The sequence below is a fragment of the Ilyonectria robusta genome (genome assembly GCF_021365365.1).
Source record: "Ilyonectria robusta strain PMI_751 chromosome Unknown BGZ61scaffold_18, whole genome shotgun sequence".
Taxonomy (NCBI): Eukaryota; Fungi; Ascomycota; class Sordariomycetes; order Hypocreales; family Nectriaceae; genus Ilyonectria; species Ilyonectria robusta.
This window is the reverse complement of record NW_025764452.1, coordinates 700,782-716,227: the sequence shown is the minus strand read 5'-3', so window position 1 is coordinate 716,227 and position 15,446 is coordinate 700,782. Positions and strand designations below refer to the sequence as shown.

The 15,446-nt window shown below is 48.6% G+C and overlaps 6 protein-coding genes across 6 annotated transcripts; 4 read left to right on the top strand and 2 right to left on the bottom strand.

Moving 5' to 3' along the window:
- Positions 1-7: 7 nt before the first annotated feature.
- Positions 8-612, top strand: BGZ61DRAFT_299261 (uncharacterized protein; the record flags this gene model as incomplete). The annotated part of the gene is made up of 2 exons (XM_046238668.1): positions 8-170; positions 233-612. Coding segments are annotated over 2 exons (543 nt in total), but the record flags the coding sequence as incomplete, so codon positions are not given.
- A 2,816-nt stretch (positions 613-3,428) lies between these two features.
- On the top strand, positions 3,429-5,942 carry BGZ61DRAFT_70399 (uncharacterized protein). The gene is made up of 4 exons (XM_046257005.1): positions 3,429-3,941; positions 3,997-4,321; positions 4,377-4,554; positions 4,620-5,942. The coding sequence occupies exons 1-4, from the start codon at positions 3,523-3,525 to the stop codon at positions 5,888-5,890; spliced, it is 2,193 nt and encodes a 730-aa protein (XP_046100828.1). The 5' UTR covers positions 3,429-3,522; the 3' UTR covers positions 5,891-5,942.
- Positions 5,943-7,561: 1,619 nt separating this feature from the next.
- BGZ61DRAFT_551956 (nmrA-like family protein) lies at positions 7,562-8,726 on the top strand. The gene is made up of 3 exons (XM_046255516.1): positions 7,562-7,780; positions 7,838-8,067; positions 8,120-8,726. Exons 1-3 carry the CDS (start codon positions 7,676-7,678, stop codon positions 8,718-8,720), a joined length of 936 nt encoding a protein of 311 aa, XP_046100827.1. The 5' UTR covers positions 7,562-7,675; the 3' UTR covers positions 8,721-8,726.
- A 131-nt stretch (positions 8,727-8,857) lies between these two features.
- Positions 8,858-11,018, bottom strand: BGZ61DRAFT_481423 (ankyrin repeat-containing domain protein; the record flags this gene model as incomplete). The annotated part of the gene is made up of 3 exons (XM_046249287.1): positions 8,858-10,402; positions 10,535-10,793; positions 10,825-11,018. 3 exons carry the CDS (start codon positions 11,016-11,018, stop codon positions 8,858-8,860), a joined length of 1,998 nt encoding a protein of 665 aa, XP_046100826.1.
- A 1,134-nt stretch (positions 11,019-12,152) lies between these two features.
- Positions 12,153-14,241, top strand: BGZ61DRAFT_496581 (uncharacterized protein; the record flags this gene model as incomplete). Its single annotated transcript, XM_046251034.1, has 5 exons — positions 12,153-12,221; positions 12,293-12,471; positions 12,545-13,280; positions 13,371-13,639; positions 13,710-14,241. 5 exons carry the CDS (start codon positions 12,153-12,155, stop codon positions 14,239-14,241), a joined length of 1,785 nt encoding a protein of 594 aa, XP_046100825.1.
- Positions 14,242-14,548: 307 nt separating this feature from the next.
- On the bottom strand, positions 14,549-15,049 carry BGZ61DRAFT_359984 (ankyrin repeat-containing domain protein; the record flags this gene model as incomplete). The annotated part of the gene is made up of 1 exon (XM_046241127.1): positions 14,549-15,049. The coding sequence occupies one exon, from the start codon at positions 15,047-15,049 to the stop codon at positions 14,549-14,551; it is 501 nt and encodes a 166-aa protein (XP_046100824.1).
- Between the last annotated feature and the right edge of the window lie 397 nt (positions 15,050-15,446).

Sequence of the window (15,446 nt, the reverse complement as noted above, 5' to 3'; positions counted from 1 at the left end):
TAGTGCTGGGACTGGCAACGGAACTTTGCTCGGCCTCAGTCTGGACAAGATACTGTTCCAAAATATTATCCAGACCTTTGAGTTCCCTGACAAGGTTGAAAAGACGATCAAGTCTATCCATGGAGTTTTTGCTCGATTTATTGAGCATCGTGACAATAAAAAGTCTTTGCGTACGTATCAAATGTCCATACGATGCACGTAGAGGCTCGCATTCTAAAGCTCACATTCTTAGTCATTTTGTTTTCTTCACCGAAGACACCTGTGCGGGAGATCTTTTGCGCCATCCGAATCTGCTTGGTCTCATCCAGGACAACTTGTCTCTTGTTCGATGCCACCCCCGACGACCTCAACCGCATCATCAAGGCAGTGGATGGCTCAGGATCGGCGTCCAGACTCGTGAAGCAAAATCCACTCGCTCTAATCGTGACTATTTTGAATGAATGTGGCTTCACCTCGGAATTGAAGCGGGAAGAGTTAGACAAGGATGTTCTCGGTGCTGAGGTACAGACCCGCGCATCTTCATGGGAAGATCCAGGCAAGACGTTGGTCAGGTGGCCGCATGATTTCTACAGCGTGATGAGTATTCTGCATCTATGCCAGAACAACCTTATGTTTGTAAATCATGCCGTTGAATTTGAAGTTGCAGCTTGGGAATTCTTCCAACAGATGTCTAGGAAAGATGAAGTACGGCAATGGCTCAAAGCGAACACAAGCGACGGGGCGTGGCAAGCCATTCGGGACGATATTGACTATGAACTTGCACACGCGATCAGCCGAAAGGCCCAGATTGGGTGTCTCAGAGAACGAGTTGGAGTACAAATATCTCTGGTATGCATTGATTTCCACTCTTGGAGGGCTTAAAGGCGTACTGACTCTTGCAGATCGACAACATGGTTGCGCATCAAGAAACTTCCCAAACCAGTTTGATTGCAATTTTAGCGTTGGTTTTCGCGCCTGCAAGTCTTATTGCTGTGAGTCTTTTTCCTAGGACCAACTCTTGTTGTCCTCCTTTCTATAGAAAATGCGACCACGAAGATTGTATAACATGACTGACTATCAAATCTTGCCCAGAGCATCTTTAGCGCGGGAATCTTCCCTACCAGCGATCGATCATGGGTACCCTTTATTTCCTCAACCCTTCCCATCACACTTGTGACTGTTGCAATCGGCATGGTCTTTCTTGAACGCCAGTTGGTTGTGCGGGCGTGGTGGAGAAAGGCACCGCAGGCTGAAGAGATCCAAGAGATCCCCGTGACTGAGATCATGCCTCATGACAGTTGCTAAGTGTCTCCTTTATTGGTCGCAAATGATTCGCACGTATAAATCGGGTGTGAATTTTAGGGTTAAAGGAAGTTCACTTTAATGGTCGTGAGGTTATTTTGTAATCCTAAGTCGCATGTCGAATAAAACCCCGATATTACTTCCACGATCGAGGCTTCTTACAGTATCGCAGATTAGGCATTCCGCGCACATCATCATGTGTTGTATCACAGAGTTACTGCATAAATTAGGCGATGGGAAATTGCGGTCCATTTGGTCCGATTTCCATCTCGAGTCCAGCGAGGTGCACAATGACAGGTATACAATCAGGGAAGGGTACTTAAAACGCGAGGGCGAAACATTTTTCTACTATTATTGCCTTTCCAATTTCCAACAGTTCGCCTTGACAGTACACTGACTGACCAACGCACAATGAATACCGACTCAAACGTTCGTTCATCGACCTGTCCAAGCTGATAAAAATAAGTACCTCCATATATAAGTACAATCTCCCTCGATGAGGGAACCTAGTGTTTGAATTTACTGCATTTTCGTTGCGCGCACGTCACAGTTGCCAAGGCCCAAGTTTTGGGTTTCAAGCTGCTTTTTTCTTCTCTGCCGGAATCCTGTCTAACTCTTTCGACTCTAACCTTGATGAATGCACTGAAAACTCCCACGACCCGACCTGTGAAACGCCCCGAGATCCCCAACGCCCATGATGTCCCAAGTCATTCGAATCCCCCTCCCACCCTAGGTGGCTAGCATCCGTACCAGCCCGACGCAGCACAATAACTCCTGGAACCAGGGGTTGTATTTTTCACGGCCAATTTCTGCGAGGAACTTTTAGCCCCTGTCGTCGTCGGTGTTTTCGATATCATCGGCCAGGTCATACAATGCGCCCATTTCTATCCGGATGAATGTAATGTCGATGCCGGTGGCCTGACTTCCCTGCGGATTGGCTCTGTTCCTATCGTCAAGAAACAGACCGCATCCGAAAATGGCTAACGCAATCCTTTGGTTTCTATCCAGGCGTTCTGGGTGGTGTGGTAAGAGGTCTAGGAGGTTCCTTTCTCTAAGGAATTTTAGATAGTTATCCAGCTTGCATCTTTCCCTTTCGTCTTGAAGATTCCAATGGAATCCTGTGCTGTGCCGGAATCCAGATTCGTATCCCTGATGCGCAGGGATATATGTAACAAGGGCCTTGCGATTGATGGTCGACATGGTGATAAGTTATTCAGATGAAATTTATTGAGATGGGATAAGTGTCAGAAGGGAAGTTAGTCCCTTAACAATAGGAGACGTCAGTCTCCCTTATATCCTATTACTCGGAATAAGGTTACTATCTTAAGGTTGTTGACTGCAGATAGCAAGGTCGTTGACTGCAAATAGCAAGGTTGTTGACTGTAGATAATAGGGTTGAAGTTAGAGGGGTTAAATGGAAGCTTTAGGTAGAGACCGGTAGGCAATAATCTTATTATTCAGCTACTATTTCTTCTGGTACTAGGTGTAGCTCTTATTGTTTATTCCTACTGTTTGAGATTACTGTATAGCTTTGATCTATCTGATGATATTAAGTAAAGCTAAAAAAACCAAATAATATAAGAGATAAATATTAAAAGAGAAATTAATTTTTTAATAATAAAAAATATTAATCTTTTTTATATCTCTTTACTTAAAATAAAATTACTATTTTAAGGTTATTAATTATAAATAGTAAGATTATTAACTATAGATAATAAAGTTAAAGTTAGAGGGGTTAAATAGAAGCTTTAAATAGAGACCGGTAGGCAATAACCTTATTATTTAGCTACTATTTCTTCTGATGCTAGGTGTAGCCCTTATTGTTTATTCCTACTGTTTGAGATTACTATATGGTTTTGATCTATCTGATGATATTGAGTAAGACTACAAAAAAACCAAATATAAGTACAATCTGTCCAACCTCTTCCCTATGTATGCTCAATTTTGGTTCTATATTTAGGAGTGTCTCTATTGACCAATTTTGGCTACGTGAGGGTTGGGAAACCGGTGAATGCAGATAAGCAGGCTACGTCGCTTTGTTGTTGGCAACAGCCAATCAAAAGAAAGTGCAGAATTGTGCCAAATCACAACATGAGAGAATTTTCACGCGCAGAATTCAACAACTTCCCCTCATTCACATCAGATCATCCTTCGCAAACAAGAGTCCGTCATGGCCTGAAACGCAGCTATCCAGCCACCGTGAATATCTCGATACTCCATTAGAAGCCTTCCGCCATCATAATGGACCCCGTCACTCTCGTCGGACTAGCGGCCTCCATCCTGGCTTTGGTTGAGGTCGGATTCAAGTTGGGCAAAACGGCCAGGGAAATCTACAACTCCAAAGATGGCAACATCGAGGAAAACAAACTTCGGGAGACGCTCGGCGAGGCGACGCAGGCTGTTTCTAAGGGATTGAAACCGCTGGGTAACGGGAACGATGCAGCACAACAATATCTATACAAGGTCGCCAAGGAATCCGAAGACCAAGCGACGAGCATGCTGAACCTCTTGGAGAGAATCAGGCCAAAGAAGCAATCTTGGCATGCCCCATTTTCTGGAGCGGCAAAAATTCTTTGGCGGAAGCGCGATATTGAAGAAATTGAACAGAGGTTAGGGGAATGCCGTGGACAGCTAACATTGAATCTCGTCCACCTCTTGAGGTGAGGATCTCTTCTTAGCTCCTTCAGTTACATGCTGACGTGTCTCACCAACTAGAAAAGAGTCTACAGAATTTTTTGATCGCCTTCTTTCCTCGACTAAGGAGGACGCAGATACGCTTGGCCAGGTCCTGGACAACATAAAGTACCTTCGTGAAAGACTTCCGATCCAGGAGATGACAGAGCAACTCAAACGGCTTGTGCACATTGATACAGAAATCCTGCTGCAAAGCCAGAAAGACAGGATTCTGAGCTCTTTGCAGTTCGAGGACAGAGGGAAGCGATTTGACCAGATTCACCAGCCTCATGTTGATACCTTCAAATGGATTTTCGAGGAGGATAACACCGCATCGACAACCAACAGTGATGATACTCTCAGCGAGGTGCGATTGAGTAATCAATATTTATGAGTTTAAGGAAGCTGACGAATGCATCTAGATGGAAATGGAAAAGAAGTTGGAAATGCAATGCCGGTCTAGGGAAAAGTTCCTAAGTTGGCTCGCCTCACGCAGCGGCATCTTCCACATTCATGGCAAGGTGGGATCAGGAAAGTCAACCTTGATGAAATTCCTCGCTTCCCACGAGCGCACCAAAGCTGAGGCGAAGAAATGGGCCGGTAAGGCAACTCACTCTCTGTATTCTATCATTTTATGCCCGAGATGGCTAATAGAGACCTAACAGGAGACAAACAAGTCGTCATTTCCAGCTTTTTCTTTTGGAAGCCCGGCCAAGACTTACAAAGGTCTATACGGGGTCTCTGTCGCTCGCTCCTATACGACATCCTTAAGGAACGCCAGGATCTGATACCCGCAACGATGCCCGACATTTGGGCTGAAGCAAGACAAACTACATTGCACACACTGACCAAGATTGAGATTTCAGCCGATTCAATTCAAGAGTCGCTTGAGAGAGTGCTGAAATACAAACGTCTTTATGAAAAACATCGCTTTTGTTTTTTTATTGACGGTCTGGACGAGCATGTGACAACTTCAGAAGACCACCGAGACCTGGTAAAGCTGTTGCGTGGTTGGTCCACTCACTCAGATGGAAACCTGAAACTTTGTGTTGCAAGCAGAGAAGAGGTTGACTTTATGAATGCATTCTCGGAAGGCCCAAGCTTTCAACTTCAGGAGCTGACATGGTTTGATATGCGGGACTTTGTTTGGAGCCGCCTTGAAGACCTTCAAAACGACGAGTTAAGGCTGCAATTCGCGAACAGAATTCCAGAGAAAGCAGATGGCATCTTCCTTTGGGTCTGCCTTGTGGTCAACGTCATTCGCGGCAAGATGGGCTACGTCAGTGACGAGGACTTGGAGAAGCACCTTGAAAATCTACAGCCTGGGTTGGTGGAGCTCTTTAAACAGATCATCGACAGCCTTGACGACAGCAACCAACGAAAGACTTGCCGACTAGTACGTCTGCTGCAGGCAGCCAAAGCTACGCTTCTCGACGTACCCCTACTCGCATTTTCATTCCTTGATGAATACGATAAGGATAAGGAATTCTGTACTAGAGAGGATTTTCTACCCGCCAAGAAGGATGAAAAACAGGTCCATAAACAGCTTCGAGATGCCTGTGGAGGACTTGTCGAATATCACCTCGGACATAGTGTGCAAATCTGGGGATATCTCGACTACGCCCACCGATCTGTCCCAGACATGTTCCAAAAAGCCGTCGCGACACTCATGAAAGAGTCATTGACAGGTTTCAATGATATTGATGCCTTGTCCCATCTCCTCTTTGCAGCGGCCCAGTTCATAGGCAAAGACGCAGCATATGCTCGGGGTCTTTGCGCAGGCATAGCTTCAATGCGCTTGACAAATAAGGATGAAGAGGCTCCTTATCAGTTTCTAGAGCGCATGAGCTCCTGGGTTGGAGGTCTCGACATTCAAACCCTGGGCCGAATCAAAGTATCATCGTACACAGCGGACCAGGCTCTGGCTTTCTCATAGGGCATACTGATGCTTCCGCCTACGTCAAGGCCGCCGTCCGTGACATCGAGAATACTCTTGCCCACCATGGAGAGAGGGTAGGTCATTGGATTTATAGCACGCTTTATCTCGCCGGATTATTAAACGCCGACGCATACGTCAAATGGAAAATCCAAAACGACCCAACCGCCATTGATAGCCCTTTCAAGCGTGAATTGGTCGCCAGCGCCGTCCTGACTTGGACCAACCCTGACTCTGAACTTTGGCCGTGGGAGTATTTCTTTGAGAGTGGATGTTTTACAAAAGATAGCCCGGTCAACGCCATTTCAATTCTCCCCTCTGATGTAAATTCCGTCGAGGGAGATGAGTTGACCGTCTGGCAGCAATTCCAAGTAGGCGAATTGGCGAATAGCTTTGACAACTGGGGAAGTATAATTGGCAATCGATTTAGTAAATTTGCTGAACGGGCTCTTGAGTGCGGGTTGGATGCTTCTTTCAGCGTAGCTATATCTCTCCGAGATTCTGATAGCTTTTGGGAAGTCCGATTCAAGAACGCAAGGCTGAGGATGTCTTATGATTTCTCAACGCCTGGGGTGGACCAATCCCCAGTCATCAAGAAATTGCGGGGAGTCAGTAATGGTGAGGACAATTGGCGCTTTCGCCCCGGGCGCGAAGAAGTCTATTCGTTTCGTGATTGGATTGAGGCAGCCGACTGGGAGAACAAGGACCGTCTTCTCGAGTTGTTGGATAGCAGAGGGGAAGAGGCTCACAGCACTACCAGACGGGCCATCATCAGGGACATTCAACAGTCCCAGGAAGACCAGACCGAATACGACGCAAGCGACCTTTTACCGAGGGACAATGAAACGGTGGTTGAGGAGGAAAATCCCGAGGAAAGTACTCCAGAAGGAACGAAGCTTCTTGAAACCGCCAATGTTGTTCCTATGATCATTATTGGTATGTCCATCTGCATGCGGACACGGCTTTGCTTCCGCTAACAAGTAGTTCTAATAGGCATTGCAGCTTTCTTTGTAGTTTCCTCAGTTTTGCTGAAAATGAAACGATGAGAGTACGGAAAATGTGACGGACAGGTGCTTAGAACCAATGGGTGCATTGCTCACTGAGCCCGGGGTGAATCTTATTGCGGTATGGGTATGTCCTATCTGATGGCGCGGTATGGATGTTGGGGTTTAATATCAAAAGAGAGGCCAAGAAAATTGAATATATGCTGGATTGTGACCCTGTATTTCGAAACCTCTGATAGATCGATCTCCTGACCTTACCTAGTCAGAGAGGGCATCAGAAAACCCCTCTCTGACCGGGCCGGTCGATCCGGGCCCAATGAAGGACTCAACATAATCATCATTAATTTGAACATTATTTATTAATTAATTTGACTGTAACCGATCCAACACGACCTATTCATCGTACGTGGAGCCCAATACAGTTCATATCTGGGGAGAGATTTCGCTTTTAGCCGCCCATGCAACCCTACTCGCGCCGGTCCCACCCAACCGGTCCGTTTTAATTGTCTAGCGCGTAATCCAGTTGCCTTAGCGTACATATACATCTCTCCACTTGGTTGGAAGTGCTTCGGTGACCAGTTAGGTGGCGTGGTTTGTAAGTTGCTTAATACGAGAACACTTGGAGAGCGTGGCTTGTACATGCCGGTATTTGACTGAAGTCCGGACGGTTTGGCAGACATAAAGCACGTCGTTTGCGTCCTATGAACACTAACGCACCTTCCCACAAGTCGACTTTTCCATCGACTTTCCAATCGACTATTCTTTGCACCTTATTTTCGCCATGGTCATTGTTGCAATTGCCGGAGGGACCGGGGTAATGGGCAAGACCCTGGTCGATGTCTTGGCTGGCCAGACGAAGCATCAAGGGCTAGTCCTTAGTCGAAAGGTAATAAAAGAATTAGCGAAGCAATGTGTGACAGAGAAATTGCTAATGGTGACCTAGGAACCGAAAACCGGCGATCTACTACTGCCTCACTTCGTGGTGGACTACACCAATGTGGCCGCCCTCACCGCGTTTCTTGAGGAACACCAAGTACACACAGTTATCAGCGCCTTTGGAATCAATGGGACCTCTCTCGCCGTGTCTCAAATTAATCTCATCAAGGCGGCGGAGGCCTCGTCAGTCACCAAGCGTTTCATCCCGAGTTCGTTTGCCACTGCCTACCCAAAAGAGTACGTACGATGCCTGCAAATTCACAAGTCTCCATTATTAAGACTGCATTAGTGGTCCAAGCATACTTCCTCCGCTGCAATCATACTTTGACTCTCTGGACGCATTGGAAAAGACTAGTCTGGAGTGGGCTGTTGTTCACAACGGCACATTTCTCGATTACTATGCTCCACCCACTCTCAAGTCGCATTACGACCATGGAACTGTGGTCCTGGACATCCCAAATGCTGCGGCAGGCATCCCCGGGACAGGCAACGAGCCGATGACTTTTACCTACACTTTTGATGCCGCTCGTTTTACGATTGCGGCTCTGGATCTGCCCTCCTGGCCGCGAGAGCTGCGCATTGTTGGTGATACGTTGACCTACAACGAGTTGACCAAGCTAGCAGAGGCAGCTCGGGGCGTCAAGTTCGATGTCAAGTACGATGACCTGGAGAAATTGAGAAGATTCGAAATCACAGAACTTCCTGGACATTCTAACGATTACAAGAAGTTCCCAAAAGATGTTCTCCTGCCATTTTTGTCAATCTTCCAACGTTGGATGGCGGAAGGCCTTGGGTCCATCTCGAGAGAGGGATCTTTGAACGAAATGTTTCCAGAAATTGAGCCTTTGACGGCTGCTGGTTTGATGGAACTGTACTGGAAGACAGCATAGATCGATTCACACATTTGATTGATATGAAACAATGTTCTCTCTTGCATTATACATTCATCCTGGTTGTGCATCTACTGTCAGCAAAGCAGCAGCTTCCCGAGATGAGCGACCGTATTTAACCTGCTACCGCCCATGCTTCACTCCCAGCAGAGATCTTTGTGCCCTACTTGCTCTGCCAACTGGCTTGGTGTCAGCCCAGAATTATTCCGGACACTAAGATCGCCCGTTCTTGATTGGAGAAGTATGTCGATCATCTCCTGGTCGCCTGCCACTGCAGCAAGATGGAGAACACTCCATCCGTACTCATCTTGCTTATTCACGTCGGCACCCGCAGCCATCATAACATGGACCAACTCGTGATACCTCTTGTGTACTGCCCGTTGGAGAGGAGTCCGCTTTTCGTGGAAATCCTCAATGTCCGGGCTACAGCCCCTTTCCAACAACATCTCAGCATAAGGAACGCGGTCGTGAGGAGAAAGCGAACCTTCGGAAGCGATGTTGTGAAGTGCTGATAAACCCTCTCCGTCCTGGAAAGCGGTGTTGGCCATCCACTCGATTAACCGCTTTGTCACCTTGTGGTGATCTGTCGAACCTTCAACCAGCTCAGTGATTGTCCAGTGAAGTGCCGTCTTGTCGCTTGCGTCGACCGCAATCGGATCTGCGCCCATTTCCAGTAAAAAGCGGACGAATTTATCATTTCCACGACGACTCGCAATGTGCAGCGCCGTCATGCCGCCCTTGTTCTTCACATTGATCTTCACACCTTTCTCCAAGAGCACCCAAGCAATCGGAATGTCATCCTCCTCCGCCGCAATGTGCAAGGCTGTCAATCCTCTTTTGGTCTGCGCACTCACGTCCGCACCGTTTTCCAGAAGAAGCCATAAGAAGCTAGCATCGCTCACAAGACTCCTCTTTACCGCTGCATGCAGCGGTGACCATCCGTCGTGGTCTGGTAGATTCAAGTCGATATTTCTGCCAGCTTTCACGAGAAGCCATACCACCTTCCCATACCCGTATTCCATGGCACATCTCAGTGCTGATGTGCCCTCATCGGTAGTGACATTCAGGTTGGCTCCCTTTTCGATCAGTAGACGTACTGCCGATATATGACCCTGAGTAGCGGCCCAGCACAGGACAGACCAGTAGTGGCCTTTGGTGGCTTGTACTTCGCAGTTGGTTCCTTGTTTAATGAGGTATTTTACGATTAGGTGGTGTTCTCGCAATGCGGCGTCTCGTAATGCGGCCCAACCTTGTTCATTCCGAATGTCCAAGTCAGCACCACGTTCGACGAGAAGTCGGACCATGGATCCATTTCCATGATGCGCGGCTGTTCTGAGGGGTGTATAGTTCTGAATGTCTAAGGCATTGAGATTGATCTGCTTTGCTTTGACAAGGATCTTTGCTAAATTCACTTTGCCGCAAGCTGCTGCCCGGTGCAAAACAGTTCGTCCATTCTTGTCTGTAGCGTTGATGTCTGCTCCTTTCTGAGTCAAGGCTTTTAGAATATCGACACGGTCGTAGTCAATGGCCCAATGCATGGCAGTTTCTCCGTATTGTGTTTTCGCATCAACACCATTGGATTTAGAAAGTAGCAGATTCACACTTGACACAGCGTTCAAATATGTTGCCAAGTGTAGGCCTGTCACGCGCTTCTCAGACGATATTCGGCTGTCACTCATAGCCTGTACGGCAGAAGAGACCTTGGAAGTGCATTCGAGGAATTTCAAGGCGAGATGGTCAAGCTCGCCGACGGGTGTTTCCGCAAGGTGAATGTGTCAGTTATCAGCTGCATAGTTGAGAAAGGGATACTGTACCATGCGATGTTGCACCTCGTCTGCTGACAGAACCTGGGAGAATTCGGCAAACGAGAGGTATATCAAGCATTTCTCCGCCAGACTTGACGAGCCTTTGTGGAAAACTTGGTCATTGCCCATGTGGTCTTGGAAGTACTGTTGTGCAGTATGGTGCACTAAACGCACAATGGAAGTCTCAGTATCTACCATGACAATGCCAGCACAAGTAGATGTCAAGTAGCCATCAGCCAAAATGTCGCCATGGATGTCCTCCAGCTTCCTGGATCCATTTTGTGTCGCAAAAACCAGACAGTTTGTGGACTGTTAGCGGTCGTGCAGCATGCACTATGTAGGACAAGAGATCAATGGCGAGCTCTCTCTTGCGGGCCTCTTGAGCCTTAATTCGGGTCAGCGCCGCTTCGTATATCTTGTGGGTGGTTCTCGGTAGGTTGTTCAATTTGTGCTGCAGGCCATTCGTGGTGATTTCCCGAACCAGCTCCTCCATGTGGAGGTGGGCCAGAAGAAACCTGCTCAATGATGCTCACGTTAGTATTTATCGGTGTTAAAAAACCTCAAGACTTACATTCCCTGGACACTCTCGATGACAGTCTCAATGATCCCCGAAGAACGTTCCGGCGCAGCTGAAATCAACCGGAGAAGAGGATGCAGACTCGGCCATTCCTTGATAAGGTAGTATAGGACTGGAGCAACCCACGATGTCCGTGACAAGATGGCATTAGATAGAAGTCTCCGTGGTTATCGGTGGTAGTGGAGTTTTGCGTCCCTGAGCATAAACTAATCAGCTGGGGCAAGCCTGCGCCCCGGCGGAACGGGCGAGATATTTTCACAAACGAAGGATGATTATATGATACATGAAGACAATGTTGTTTGATATGGACATTAAAACGGCCCCCGGATAGTCAACTCACCAGTACACTTAGCCCTCACACGGAATAGTGGAGAAAGACTTGCAGGATGGTGACGCCCCTCTGATGGTGGTGCCTCAAGCGTTCTAGTTGGCCGCAGTTCTCCTATCATCTACAGATGATACTCGAATGGTATGTAACCACGTTCCTAGGTCTACCTCGTGAGGCCTCCTGCAGGTACCTATCCATTCCCGTCCAACAATCCAAAGCTCAATCAAGAAGGACGGCACACCTCGAATGCGTCAGTTGAATGGGTTGTTTGGAGGTTGGCCGAAGCCTACAGCCTCATGGAGGGGTCAAAGGGCGATAGGGCTCTGGGAAATGTCCATCTTGTATCAGCAGATGTGCCGAATCTTAGGCTATAGGATGCAATCAAGATGGATATGGTCCCGAGTTGTACACTTGTAGTTTCTGAGTTAATTGAAGCTTCAAGGGCCAAAGGCTCCCTCATGCGTGTCCTTTCCCAGGTGCACTCAAACAAGGCTCTGAAAAGGCCAAGCCATGACCCCTGCGACTGCAGATGATAGCGGCAAACGCGCTTAAGGGTTCAAAATCAGGCTCTGTGTAAGCTCACGCAACACCTGCAGCCTCGTCACGAAAAAGCGTCTGCCCGGAGCCTGATTTTCCCTCAGCTCACTACCAGCCCCTCCAACACGCATCACGCATCGTATCCCATCGCAGGCCTCTCAAAGATTAGAAGAAAGCATCTCAAAATGGTCGATTGTAGTCGCATTCACAATCTGGGTAAAGTGAGGCCAAATCCCGACGTCGATGGACCCGGTGTAAGCTCGCCTTCCCTCTTCTCCGGACTCACCACCGTGCCACGTTGGCTCGCCGCGCTGACCCTCAACAGGTTCTGACTGGGTTTGTCGGAACGGCATGTGTCATGATTGCAATAATCTTGGTATACTATCTCGTGTTCTTTGACCCAAGTGTTGACCCATTCGCCGACGCCTCTCATCGGCCAACGCTGTTCAAACCGAACCCAATTGATACGATGCTGCTCGGCTCCATCCGCAGACTCTGGACAAGGTGGCTTCTCGGCACGAACGAGTCGCTTCGCCTAGGCATTACAAAGGTTAGGGGTCGCCACGGGGCTCTGTAGTATCCTCACGCCTAATATTTCGCAGTGTATCCTGGGATTTGTCGATCTCCAGCTCATCGCCGGGCTGGGGATCCTCATCAGCGGTTTCCTCTCCCTCAACGGCCTGTCCGCCTATCACTGGTCCATCATCGTGTATCTGGCTTGGCTCTCCAACATCACCCATCTATCTAGTCTCACTTTGCTTCGGGGCTACTTCCACTGCCGCCCGTGGGATCGAAACTGGCGTGTCGCCCTCATGTCGGCTGTCCTGGGCCTCCTCCTCGCAGCAATGACTCCGACAGGCTTCTTCAATTGGAACTCGCCAGGCCGCCCCGTCTGGGTCCCGAAGCGAAACGCCCCGGTCGCATGCCTCTTCCCTCCTGGGCGAGGCATGAAGTCGCTCTATGAGGCATGCATGACATCCTCTCGAGAGTGCGTCGGCGATACGTCGGTTTCTTCGCTCAGCAAGACGGCTGCTTTCCAGTCGATGGTCTTCAGCATGGTTCTACTCGTCTGCAATTTCTCCAGCAGAGTCTTGCGAGCCTTCCGTCCCGTCTCAAAGGGCGTTCATAAGAAAGTACGGCAGAAAATAAGCAACCGAGCCAAGCACGCCATTAACTCACTTTCCACGTGTCGCCCATCAAAACTCCAGATGCTGAACCAGAGACAGTGGCATCTTATGCTTGTAGAGCCTTGGCTAGCATTCTTTCTCCTAATCCAGCTCTACGTTGACATTTACACGTCCATGTTATCTGAGGTATGGCTCTTTGACAGCCTTTTCTCCCCTTTGGACAGTACAAATCCATCTCTTCCATCGTAACTGTCAGGCACGGGACTAACTTTTCAGATCTACTGGCTTCTAATAACCAGTCTCTGGGCAACGGCTCGCCTTTTTCGTGATAGATGGCTCCTGCAGAGAGACTTGGCCTCCAAGGAATCACCTGCTGAGGAAGTCGAGTGGTCATTCGGCCAAACCCTCCCAGTGATCATGCTCCTCGCGCCATTGATCCAAGTGATTGGGGCCTTTGCGGGAGCCCCCAACACCTTACCTCCTCCCAGAATTAGCACAAACGGGGAACAGCAGAACCGCAAGTCTTACTGGTGCCCATTCAGAATGTCCTCCAACCTGCTAACTGCCAACAGCCAGCCGACTGGCCTACCAAGCCTGTGCTACTACCAGCGATAGCGCAATGTTGCTCATCGGCCCAGGATCCAACAACCCTCAAGGCGATTTGACAACAGACGCGTCTCTGCAGCTCGATGTGGTCTCTGAGGATGAAGAACCACCGTGGCTCCGACGCAACCACTACGAAGCAAAGTGGGCTCCTCCGCTCAGCTTCTTTGCGTGTCTGCAAATGTTCGCCGCTGGATTCTTCCTCTTTCTCGACCCAGATGGGGAGCCAATGATTATCCAACTCTGGCCTTGGGTCTGCTTTGCCCAACCGGTCGCCATCTACTTGACAATACTGGCACATATCGCTGGCGAGAATTTCAAAGGAGCAAGGCGATGCCTTGGCCACTTGGCTGGCAGGTACGGGCTCCCTGTTGTTCTCTGCGGGGGTTTCGCCCTTGCTTTCTGGCTTACTCAGGACGACATATATCCCATGTACTGGGACGGGCAGGTTGTTGGCATTGGTCCGACCTTCGCCAGTATTTTTGGTACCTGTGGGGGCAGCCCGTTGATTTACTCGGCTCTCATGTTCTTCATGGCAAAGTAAGGAGTCTTTACACGGAGCAAGCCGTCAGTCCATCCGGGTGCCCTGACTCAAGGCTTGTGAGTGGAGAATGATCGTTCTTCTCACCCTTCTCGCTGACAAGTCTGGAACTTTAAACGCATCAATGCCAAACTCACGAGTCAATTCCTTGATAAACCAGGACTCTTGCACTTATTGCTTTAATCGTGGTACTTCTGATAATCTTTTTTTCTCTAATTGCAGTAAACTTAACTGTCCTAGAACTGATCCTAGATTGGCAATGCAGAAATAGGAGCAACTACGGTATTAGCTTCAAACTATATATTGACTCTCAGTCAAGCTGGACGTCCCAATCAACCTTCATCGTCATATTCTTTACCATCATCTCCAATTTCTTTTCCTCGACCATGCTCCACATTTCTTCCCTTCTCAATGTATCGATGATGGCATAGTGACCTCTGAACGCTGCTTCAGCACCAGCTAGGAGCATCTCCGTTTTCCAGTTGTCTCTGGTCCTATCGCAGTGATTTAGAAGAAGTTGGAGCATATCAGTTCGTCCGTGAAACGCCGCTTTCATCAAAGCGGTTAACCCAGACCGGCCAAAACCGGGAGCGCTGACATCTGCCCCGAGAGCAAGAAGCCGTTCTGCAATGCCAAGATAGCCCTTCTGTGCAGCTAGCTGCAACGCCGTTGCACCATCCGAATCGCCCGCTGGCTCATTAACATTCGCTCCCGCTTCCACCAAGATATCAAATACCTCTGTTTGCCCTTTCTCAACTGCGAGTTGAAAGACTGTGCGCTTTTCGAACCAGGGCCCCTGTGCTCGAGTCATGCAGATGTCCTGACCCGCCGACTGGAGCAAACGAAGGGCAGAGATACTGCCGACTTCGACGGCCCAATACGCATGATCCATTGCGAAAGAATTATCACTGAAGGGAGTCATTGTAGAGTAATATCGTAAAAGTTCTGGAAAGAGTTCAGACTCTGAAAAAATCGCGTACGACACCGTAATATCATCCAGCGGGTACCTGAGTTCAAGCAGCCGTTTCACGATGCCCTCATCTCCACGATGAACAGCAGCAAGCAGGGGCGAAGCCATAATGAATTCAGAATCTCTCCAAAACGGGACCCCCTCGGCGTCAAGCGGTGTCGGTCGTGATGCAGGGATCCATTTCAGTTTTGTGAAATGATGAACCTGTGTAAATGCTCGCCCTCGTCTGGCCGGTATC

What these genes read in the sequence shown, in the direction of transcription:
- BGZ61DRAFT_551956 (XM_046255516.1), top strand. Translation starts at nt 7,676, where the DNA reads ATGGTCATTGTTGCAATTGCCGGAGGGACCGGGGTAATGGGCAAGACC. An exon ending in GGCTAGTCCTTAGTCGAAAG is followed by an intron (nt 7,781 to 7,837) that starts GTAATAAAAGAA and finishes ATGGTGACCTAG; the next exon opens with GAACCGAAAACCGGCGATCT. An exon ending in GCCACTGCCTACCCAAAAGA is followed by an intron (nt 8,068 to 8,119) that starts GTACGTACGATG and finishes AGACTGCATTAG; the next exon opens with TGGTCCAAGCATACTTCCTC.
- BGZ61DRAFT_70399 (XM_046257005.1), top strand. Translation starts at nt 3,523, where the DNA reads ATGGACCCCGTCACTCTCGTCGGACTAGCGGCCTCCATCCTGGCTTTG. An exon ending in GTGATGATACTCTCAGCGAG is followed by an intron (nt 4,322 to 4,376) that starts GTGCGATTGAGT and finishes GAATGCATCTAG; the next exon opens with ATGGAAATGGAAAAGAAGTT. An exon ending in TGAGGCGAAGAAATGGGCCG is followed by an intron (nt 4,555 to 4,619) that starts GTAAGGCAACTC and finishes GAGACCTAACAG; the next exon opens with GAGACAAACAAGTCGTCATT.